Consider the following 10,157-nt stretch of genomic DNA (forward strand, 5'->3'; position numbering starts at 1 on the left):
TCAACACCTATTGGAGGGGATTTTGCATGTTGAGTTCAAACTCAACAGACCCATTGCACATGGTCTAAAGAGTGTAATAAAATATTTTCTTAATTAAATATATTAAAATTAAATGATACCATGAGATTTACGCAACTGAATTAATTTTTTATGGCTGCTAAAATTTACAAAACTCAATTAATTTTTTATGGCTGGTAAAATTTACAAAATATAAACAGCAGATCGATTCTTGATAGATCCAGTCACTCAATTGTCATCCATGTGGAGCGCCGCATATAGTCACTCACTTATACAAAATTTCGCTTATTCGCAAAATGTCTTATCCACTAATTCAATATACACGATCACGACCACCGCATAAAAATTTCCTCTGCATTATTTATTGCTACAACAATCTACATATCACGGTTCGGAAATGGAAATGGCTCGTGTTTGTGGCCACAAACCACTGCGTTTTAACGCTCTCTCACAAAGCCGGCACAACCACAATTCCCGAGGACTAGTAGTATCCATGGTTATCAAACGAAGCCCCAAACGTCTCAAATACACAGATACAAAAACTCGCTTCAACAAGGTCACTATTCTTTCTCTCTTCTCTTTACAGTTTACAGTTAGTTAGTTAGTTAGTTAGTTAGTTACGGTTTGAATTGAATTGAACAAGATAACAGGAAGGAGGTTTGGTTTACATTGAAGCTGATCCATCTGGCTCTGATTCATGGAGATTGGAACCAGTTGTTAATCTCTTGAAACAAGGTGCTGTTGGAGTCATCCCTACTGATACACTGTCAGTCCTGCTTTTTTGCTTGCTTGCTTACTTCCTCTATCGTATATTATCTGACTTCTAAGTTGTCTCATGTAATTCACGCTCGATTTTAAACCATGCGGTTGCGGAGTGCATCTGTAATATTGCTCCTACAATTGTGGTTGCGGAGACCGCAATTTTAAACCATGATAGTTATTATAGTCTCTGAATGTAGAAAAGAAAATAAATAATTGAGTGTATTGTTTGATAGATATGTTCAAAGACTAAAATAACTAACAAAAAATGCATTCAATGATTAAATTGACTTACTAGAGACAAGTTAGAGGGTGAGTTTTTGTAATTTCGGCTTATTTTGAGACTATGAGTAGTAGAGGATTTGTTTTCATGGAAGTGATTCATTTTTTTTTTTCTTTCTTTTGTCTATACGTAGATATGCAATAGCATGTGACCTAACAAATCACTCAGCCATTGAACGACTTCGAAGGTAGGTATCGTGTAATTTTGTTAATCTCATTCTCAGCCATGTTTTCTCCCTAAATCGCTACATTAACCAAGGGTATATGTGTGTTGTGTTGCAGAATCAAGAATATAGATGCTTCAAAGGTGAGTAACACTGTTAGCTTGTCTTTATTGAGTTGTTCTTGTGCTGCTAATTGGATATCTATTCGATTTGGTTTTCATGTTCGGGTGCTTGTCGCACATGTGCAATTACTTTACGTCGTGTTTAGGTTTGATTTTGTTGGTCATAACTTCAAACATTTCTCAATGTATGTTGGTACTTGGTATGTAGAAATGCTATTTGTAGAAGTCATTGATGATTATAGTACCTCTGTTACTTGTAGCCGCTTAGCATCTTATGCCACTCATTTCGCGACATAGATAAGTACACAGCTGGTTTTCCGTGCGGTGATGGTCAAGGCAATGCAAATTTATTCAAAGCTGTTAAGCTTTGCTTACCTGGTCCAGTAAGTATTCTCTTAGAAACTAATTAATGATTTTCTTTTGGGTGAGGGGATTATGTATGTGCAACCGGCTGAGCTATTTCTTATCATGAACTATCTAGTAGCTTCTCACCTATTATGCGGTGATTTTTGAAGAGTTAAATAACACTGATAGGAATGATGTGTTTGTGTATAACAAATAGTAAAAAAAATAAAAAATAAAAAAATACCTAAATTTCCAACACATCTGTTTGCCAAAAATCTCTCAATGTTAGTCAAAAGAACTATGGGAATCATCTGAAATGCAAGGCATAAAAGCTTGACATTGTAGTTGTTAGGTGAAAGGATGTCAGTCCATTTATCTTTAGTTATTGCCGTTGTGTGTCTAAGCCATTAGGATTACTTCCTAATAGTTATTATGTTGTTAATAGTGGGTCCATAGCGCAAGATAGCAGAATTTGGATTTAGTACAGAGCTAAATGTGGGTGTTGTGTGTTTTGTGCTAGAAGGTTTAGCGGCTGCAAATAGCGGTGGAATAGCAGCAGAATAGTCCAGTTCTGCTCAGAGTTTCTAGGAAATATCTCGTCTATTCTGCTCATTTCTGTTTTGCGGCAATGATACGTTCTCCCACTTCGCGTCTCCTTTCTCTTCTAATTCTGCCTCTGTTTCTATTCAAATTTTAGGATTTATGTTTATTTGGTGGTATGTTTTCTAGTCTCGCCATAGAGGCTATCCTGCCAACTGCTATTCCACTTTAGAAGTTTACGGGTTTGGCACTACTCGCCTTTATCCGAGATTAACAAGATATTTGCTATTCATTCTTTTCATTGGTTGATTTTTCTTGGTTAAACATGTTATACTATCTAAATTTAGTACAATTTTTAATATCGTGTCTCCTATGGTATTGTTGCCAATTTAATGTCTGCTATTTAGTTATTGACAATTTGTTGCTAACACTAGTCATGTTTGAGTGACAGTACACTTTCATCTTAATGGCGAGCAAAGCGTTACCAAAACAGTGCATAAGGTTTGGAACTACTTCTGCCAAATATGCATCAAGAAAAAATGTGGGTGTTCGAATGCCCGACGATGCCATTTGCCAAGCAATACTAAAGGAGATGAGTGCACCATTAATATGCACAAGGTTTGTATAATTTATTTGATCATTTTTTTGCTTGGAAAAAAATATGTTTTATTATAGTAACAAGAGTTTTTGTCAGGAAAATAATAGATTAAGGAGACCACCCTGAAAAACACATTGCTTTGAAATGGTAAAATAATATGACACAGTAGCACCAATGAAATGACATAGATATTTTAGAATTTCCGTCTTAATTGTGGTATGCCCCTAGCCGCCTTATTGCAGCCATTTTGGCTGCCTTCATTGCACTCCAACACCTTCATTTGTGTTGGGTGTGAAAGGGTGGATTCAGTCCCATATTGCCTAGAGATGTATCCTTCAGCATACCTTACAAGCCCTTTTTTTAGTTGAGTTTTCAATCCAACTTCTAAGAACCTTTGATGTAGATGACTATGACCTTTGTGATGGTATTTAGGGTATTGGTTCCTTATTTTGCAAACTTGTTGCATTAGAAAATGGAGCATAATAGTTGATGCTTGCACCTGAATATTACCTTGGAGCTTTTTTATCTTTGTTTTAGCATCAAGTTCCTCAACGAAGACGAATGGATGATTGATCCAGTTATGATAGCTGATACATATGGACCAGAGGTATCACTGTTTCTATTCTATCATTATTTTTGGGTAAAAATAAATATCGAAATAATGAGTTTAGCCCCTTCTAAAAAATGGAAAAATATGAATTGCATTTTCAATGCTTGTTAGAAATAGGCAATATCATGTTCACAGCTCCCTATATATGCATGTGATTTTGCTTTACAAATTTGAGTTTTGCATTTACACGCAGAGAATGCTTGTAACTGAATACTTGATTTTCAGACTAATTGTTATGTTACAAATCTATTTGGTATGCTTGGCTCTACCAAACCTAAAAACTTTGGTAGTTGATTATATTCTTTACTAATAAGTTTTATAGCTTTTGGAAAAGATCTTAAAACCATTAATTCGGTTTTTCAGGGCCTTGATTTTGTTGTTGATGGTGGTGTAAGATTGGCTCAGTCGTCCACTGTGGTCGACATGACCAAATTGCCTCCCAGAGTTCTACGGGAAGGAAAGGTAGTTATCTGTCATTTGATAATTCCTGGTTGCAGTAACCTCAAAAAAGTTAATACGGCTCTAAATGATTTCAGGGTACAGTTACGGACTGGATGGTATTGGAAGATGATCAGGAAACTGATGTTGAAGAGGATCTCATCCCTGCTGCTATTTGAATGTTAATCATCTATGATGGAAGATTTAACATAAAAAACCAATTAATGGCATAGGCACAAGGTGGAAAATTTGATGTAAATAAAAATATATACTTTTGTAAATGTTGACATAGTCGACCATGTACCCGTTTTTGTTGACCAGGTACCCTAATACTCATAGGGCTGCCTGGATTCTTTTTGCAATTAATTAAAATTTGTTTTTTCATTTGTCTTGTCAAGATCTTGGGACATTTTAGGACATGCCTTCAATATTTGGGGTGATCTACATTGTGAAGCTCCCACACTCCAACATTGTTAAAGTATTCTTTAATGTATATTTGAAAATTTTCAAGTAATAAAATTTTAATTTACTTATCCCATAGGTATGAAGTGGTTAAAGTTGGACCCTTATCATTATAACAAAGAAAAATTGAAATTGACATCACCGTATCATAAGTTGTGAAATATATTTTTGGACAAGAAACAAATCAATCATTGGAAAAATATATTAGAATATATCTTAAGAAATTCTAAGCTTTCGATTTAGAGCAAGCAAAGCCAGCAGCATTTGTATTCCTAAAGTTTCCTGTAGAAGTACACACCCGCAGGACTTTCTCAGGTTCGTAAAAAAATCATTAAATATTTAAAATTAAATCTCAACTTGTGTCCATTTGTTCTTCATCTTCAGTTTGATCTTGACTAATCTCATTACCATTTTCTTTTTTCTGTGTTTCTGTTTCTTCTTCTCCCTCGGAGATTTCTTTAGATTTCTCTTTGTTAGATGGTGCTGGCAAAGTTTTTTCTACCAGCTCTACTATTTCAGCTATCTGTTCATCTGGAAAACGGATTGTACAATCCTCTATGATCTGCATAATAATTAAAAGTCAACAAACTGATAACAATTATGCAAAGGTACAAACATGATATTCAAATGCATATTGTTAGTCATATAGATCAAGACTTTACCTAGAACTAGAGCAGAAGAAATCAGTGTCAAGAAAAAGATATAAGAAGATTCTTAGCATACAATTATCATCAAACACAACACAGCACACTAATATCTAGGCTTAACTCATGCATATCTAGTAACCAGTTACTTACTACAAAGCTTCAAAACCTGACAATCCGACACTTCAAAGGTAAACATAAATATCAGACAATACATTTTGCAGAGAACATGGACACATAAAGAAAATGCCGAAATCGCTAACGTAGCATCTAATAGATTACTCAGGCATAAAATAAATGAGAAGAACATAGTTATGATACTTACATGAAATAATTCAACTTCAGCAGCTGGTCTGATGTTTAATACATTCAGAACCTCGGCCTCTGACAGCTCATGCTGTTTAATACTTGTCAAATATTCTTTGACGCTCTCTCTCGTTTGACTACCAGCTGCGGTATTAACTAAATAATCGTAAACCTGTAATCACAAAAAGCAGCAGTATTAACTAAATAATCGTAAACCTGTAATCACAAAAAGCAGCGGTATTAACTAAATAATCGTAAACCTGTAATCACAAAGAGCATCAATATCGATTGGCAATGAGTAATAAAGGGTTATCTATGGCCAACTGTCTTGGCAGAAAAACAAACCTTGTATTCGGACATTGCTACTTTGGCAATAACCCGTGTTGGATCTTTTGAAGCTCCTTTACTTCGTATGAAATCAAGGACCTCGAAATTTGTAAGTGCAGAAACATTGGCCTCCAAGCTATGAAAAGATGATTAAAAACATCAATAATGTATCATTAGAGAAAGAAAAAGAGATTCATTTGAAACATTTGCATAACAATTTTGACAAGAATGATAGTGACATACATTTTCATCTCTTGCAGCAAATAATGACTCTCCTGCAACAAAACCAAATAAGTGAACAATATAACACATTTACAAAAACCCTGAAACCCTAAACCATAGGTTTACCTAATATTAAATTGGTACATACACGACAATGGGGAACAAAATCAAACATATATGAAGAACACTAACAGTGAATAAAATGGATGAAAAACAAGGTAATGAAGTGTGTTTGAAGAAATCATATGAAAAACTAAACCTAGAGTGAGATGAACAGAGCAACACTAACAATTTGACTCCATTTTGGTATTAAAAGAATGGTATGATTCCAAAATACGAAAAAGAGAAAGAAAAACTGAAAGAATGTTCTCACTTTATCCGGCGGTTTTCCTTCCTTCCTGACGACGAAGAACTTCGGCTGCGTTTTTATGAAAGGGCGGCGCGTTGTTTTCCTTTTTTCAAATTCAATTGTTAAATAATAAAGGAAAATGCTTTTATTTTGGTCTTTATTGAATTACTTGGATTTTGGATATTTTTTTGGATTTTTTTCACGGGAGAAGTTAAAATTGGGATTAGGATTTTCTCATGTAAAAATTTCACTGAAAATAAATTGTACATCTTCTTCATCATCTACTATCTACCCATTATTAATAGATTGACCAAACTCTCTAAAATGCCCTTCCCTAAAAAATAAATTACACTACTAAATGGACATTTTGGTAATTAACAAAATGACCCTTCACTTTATACTTTTCTTAATGGATGCCCCAAGTGTTCAATTCTCATTGGTCATAATTAAAATATAGTTTTTTTCTCCAACATAACTCATTCTTCTCTCTTTTCACTGGATGCTCTCTTCTTTCTTTTCTCCGGAAACCCTAGCGGAGCTGCTGCTTTCATTACCTTCTTCAATTTCCTTCTGCATCAACTTCAGGTATCTTCCTCCAACTCATTGTTTTTTTTATCAAAACTTGAAAGTTTTAATTGGTTTGTTGTCGTTTTCCGTATTTCATCGTCAAATGCAACTTCATGACAGTTAGTTGCTTTTTGTTGTTCATCTTCTTCCATGAAAACACTAAAATAATATTTCACTTTTAGTTTTGAGGATGGATAAGCGATTGATGACGCGATTCAGCATATGTACTTGCCAAAACTGAGATTTGGTTGGAGCATCACTTCAGATTTGCAACATATATTGTTCTGGTTTCATGAACTATATATTTATTAAAGTTATCTTTTAGTTACATTATTTGATTTCATGAACCTACATTTACCTTTCAGATTTGCACATTTTCTAACCATTGGATTTCATTATTTCTTACAGTTTTCTTTTAGTTTCCTTTTAGGTTTCTGTCCAAGACTATCCAGTTTCCTTTTATTTTTCTTTCTACTCTAAACCGCAATCCAGTTTGAATACATCAGCGGCTATTTGGATGATCCCATTTGGACTTAGTGGAGCAATAAGGTTAATATTTCTTAATTCTGATTTTGTTTTGTTTATGTTGATGACAAATCTGATATGTTTTGTTTTGTTGATGGCATCCTGTTAACAGAAAAAGAGGTATGAGAAGTGTAATCAAACAGTTAATGATTCAATAGTCTTTTGCATTCTCAATTTTCATTTAGACTGCTTATACATGGGACCATAATCAAACCCTTTGTTTATAGTGATGCCCCTTTGGCATTCTCAATTTTCATTTATATTGCTTATGAAAATAGAATTGTTGCATTGACTTATAAGGAAGTAGATGGAAGTAGCACTAAAGCAGGACATGTAATTGGAACTATCAATGGTGGTGAAAATGACCAGTCATAACAGGTTTATTTCTATTGTATTCTTTTTCATTTATTTCTACATTTTTCAAACTAATGAAAAGGATTTATGGTGTATGAGGTTGCTAATGCAACTTTTACTAATTAGTTGGTGACTTCATTTGTTGCTTTATGAATAGAGTAAAATTAGCATGCTTTTTGTAAGCCATCATTTTTATCAAACCATAATCAAGATTTATGAAGCAATTTTTAATTACTTTGCTTCACCTTAGTTCAAGGTTTAGTAAAATTTAGTTATTGTTTGAATTCAATATCTTTTCAAACACTAAATTTTATTTCTTATGTTCATTTTGGTTGTAGTACACTACAGGTTAGGGATTATATATACCCATACAAGATTGAGGTATATGTGTTCCTACAATGTAAGTCATGTATTTTCGGTGCTGATATTATTTCTTGGCAGGGAAAAGAAACCATACAAGAAACCACACAAATAACCATTCTTTGGTAGATACAACCTATCAGTTGATGAGATCCACCAATAACAGAAGATTGAAGCCTCTGCACTGTGTTCACAATAGGCATTGTAACTCCTTCAAAGTGTGTGGATTAAAGTACTTACCCAGACTAATATTGTGAATTCACAAACAGTGCGCATAAGAGTGAGCTCAAAGATGAAAATTAGCATTTGTAAGATATCTTTTTCATACATATACATATACATATCTTTCTGAACTGTGCTTAACTGTTTCTATGTTGTTTTGTGTTGCTTCTTAAATTTGATATCACTCTGAACATGTACAAAATATTTAATACTAAATTGCATGTACTTTTCTGGGGATAAGTTAATGATAAAGAAGAAATACATGCATTTGACAAAAGAGATACATGGCACCTTCAAAACTGAGTTTTATAAGCTTATTCTGTTTTACTTCTGTCATTAGTTGTTTTTTTTAAACTGATGTCATTTGTTTCAAGTTTCTCATTTGTTTAAACTGGCGTCATTTGTTTTTTAAGGTTTGTCAAAGAGATACAGATTAATTACATGAAAATTGCAACTACTATAAAAGGGGGTTAAGGTTTGGAACAAGAATTCTCCAGGTTTTCTATGTTAATTGTTTTGTTTGTTTGACACTTAATGAAGTAACATTTAATTGTGTTTCCCTACATTAAAGGTTACTACATATCCATGCTTTTCTTGCTGAATATCCATGCTTCTCTTGCTGAATATCCAGTGAGACTCTCAGTTTAGTGATTAGAAACTTGATATAATTTGCATCCCATGCTTCTCTGGCTGCATATCCATTTCTAATAGCAAGGTAGCAACATATTTTCATTTTATTGTAGCAAGGTTACTACATATTCTCTTACTGAGAACAAATAAAATTTTGAAATTGTAATTGTTGGAGTGACATATGGAATTGGAATGAAATATCATGCTGACAACACAGTAAATCCTTTTCAGTGGATTTTAATAAGGGCGGGGGTGATGTAGTTGTGTGGCATGAAGGCCGGTAGATCCGGCACGCAATTTATGTACATGATTATCAACTAAGTTTCTTTAAGTGCAATATCTGATATGATTGCAGTGGTTAAAATTAGGGATGACTTGAATCATTGCATTTCATTTGTTCATTTCACGGAATTAGCGGGAAATCTGATATAGGCAGCAAAAAGTATATTACTATATTTTTATGGTGCAAGAGGAACCGTTCAAAAAAGATGACTTGGAATATGATGGCATTACCACAGCAGAATGTATATAGATCATGAGAGGAATAACAAATTATATTTGACCATATAATGAGAATGTATGTAAGAGATATTCATTTTAATCAAACTATTATTATTGTGTCAAAATATGCCAGTGGAAGATTCTTCAAAATTTTAATTGACCATGTATTATAGCTAATGGTCTGTTTTCAAATTCCATGTTTCTTTGTATTGTGTGATACATTCACATTGCTACATTAAGAGTGGTTTGAGACAACACAATTGATCTTTTATTCAAAAGCCCTTATAAATATGACTGGTATAAAAATGAAGCCCAAGAACATTTTGTGTGGTCCTTGAGTATTTCACTGTAATAAAAACCATAAATGGTTTTATAGCAGTAATTCAAAAATAAAATTTCAATGTTTTGATAGTAGTAATTTAGATGTTTTGACAAAAAAAAAAGTGTCTTAATGTCATTACCAATTGGACTTAAGTTTAAGTAGGTTAACCGTATTATGATTAAAGTTATATTTTTCAAACAGTGACATACAATTAGTTGATTAGATCTAGCAAGGTACTTGAATTGTTTTCTTCTTTTTTACTTTAGGTGCTTCAGTTGATTAGTTTCAGATTCTTTAGGTGAAGTTATAAGTAGTGGCAATTTTAATGAGAGGTGGTTCTTATGCAGATAAGCCATGTGATTTAAATGCTTTTATTCTATTCTACAATTAAGGCAATGAGTCTAAAATGTTGTAACTAATATCTAATAGATGGAATTGATATAAACCAGAAAATGTGATCATTTTGGTTCACTTTGCAAATGTATCTACA

The 10,157-nt window shown here is 33.4% G+C and overlaps 2 protein-coding genes across 3 annotated transcripts; one reads left to right on the forward strand and one right to left on the reverse strand.

Annotated features, from left to right (window-relative positions):
* Window positions 1–257: 257 nt before the first annotated feature.
* On the forward strand, window positions 258–4,903 carry LOC131609110 (uncharacterized). 2 transcript variants are annotated; one of them, XM_058880765.1, is made up of 9 exons: window positions 261–574; window positions 669–784; window positions 1,194–1,247; window positions 1,342–1,366; window positions 1,606–1,728; window positions 2,682–2,848; window positions 3,366–3,435; window positions 3,802–3,900; window positions 3,975–4,903. In XM_058880765.1, the coding sequence occupies exons 1-9, from the start codon at window positions 416–418 to the stop codon at window positions 4,053–4,055; spliced, it is 894 nt and encodes a 297-aa protein (XP_058736748.1). In that variant the 5' UTR covers window positions 261–415; the 3' UTR covers window positions 4,056–4,903. The 2 variants fall into 2 exon arrangements, with proteins under 2 accessions (XP_058736749.1, XP_058736748.1); XM_058880766.1 differs by lacking the exon at window positions 1,606–1,728 and having other exon boundaries at window positions 258–574.
* On the reverse strand, window positions 4,545–6,319 carry LOC131609111 (uncharacterized). Its single transcript, XM_058880767.1, has 5 exons — window positions 6,211–6,319; window positions 5,859–5,890; window positions 5,634–5,751; window positions 5,308–5,460; window positions 4,545–4,900 (listed from the first exon to the last, which is right to left on the reverse strand). Exons 2-5 carry the CDS (start codon window positions 5,864–5,866, stop codon window positions 4,691–4,693), a joined length of 489 nt encoding a protein of 162 aa, XP_058736750.1. The 5' UTR covers window positions 5,867–5,890; window positions 6,211–6,319; the 3' UTR covers window positions 4,545–4,690.
* Between the last annotated feature and the right edge of the window lie 3,838 nt (window positions 6,320–10,157).

The sequence above is a fragment of the Vicia villosa genome, linkage group LG6 (genome assembly GCF_029867415.1).
Source record: "Vicia villosa cultivar HV-30 ecotype Madison, WI linkage group LG6, Vvil1.0, whole genome shotgun sequence".
Classification (NCBI taxonomy): Eukaryota; Viridiplantae; Streptophyta; class Magnoliopsida; order Fabales; family Fabaceae; genus Vicia; species Vicia villosa.

Bases quoted from the DNA above. Each gene is read 5' to 3' on its own strand.
- LOC131609111 (XM_058880767.1), bottom strand. The intron at 5,461-5,633 runs GTTTGTTTTTCT...TTGTGATTACAG, and splicing joins TAGCAATGTCCGAATACAAG to GTTTACGATTATTTAGTTAA. The intron at 4,901-5,307 runs GTAAGTATCATA...ATTATTATGCAG, and splicing joins CTGAAGTTGAATTATTTCAT to ATCATAGAGGATTGTACAAT.
- LOC131609110 (XM_058880765.1), top strand. From the start codon at position 416: ATGGAAATGGCTCGTGTTTGTGGCCACAAACCACTGCGTTTTAACGCT. The intron at 575-668 runs GTCACTATTCTT...ACAAGATAACAG, and splicing joins CAAAAACTCGCTTCAACAAG to GAAGGAGGTTTGGTTTACAT. The intron at 3,436-3,801 runs GTATCACTGTTT...TCGGTTTTTCAG, and splicing joins CTGATACATATGGACCAGAG to GGCCTTGATTTTGTTGTTGA.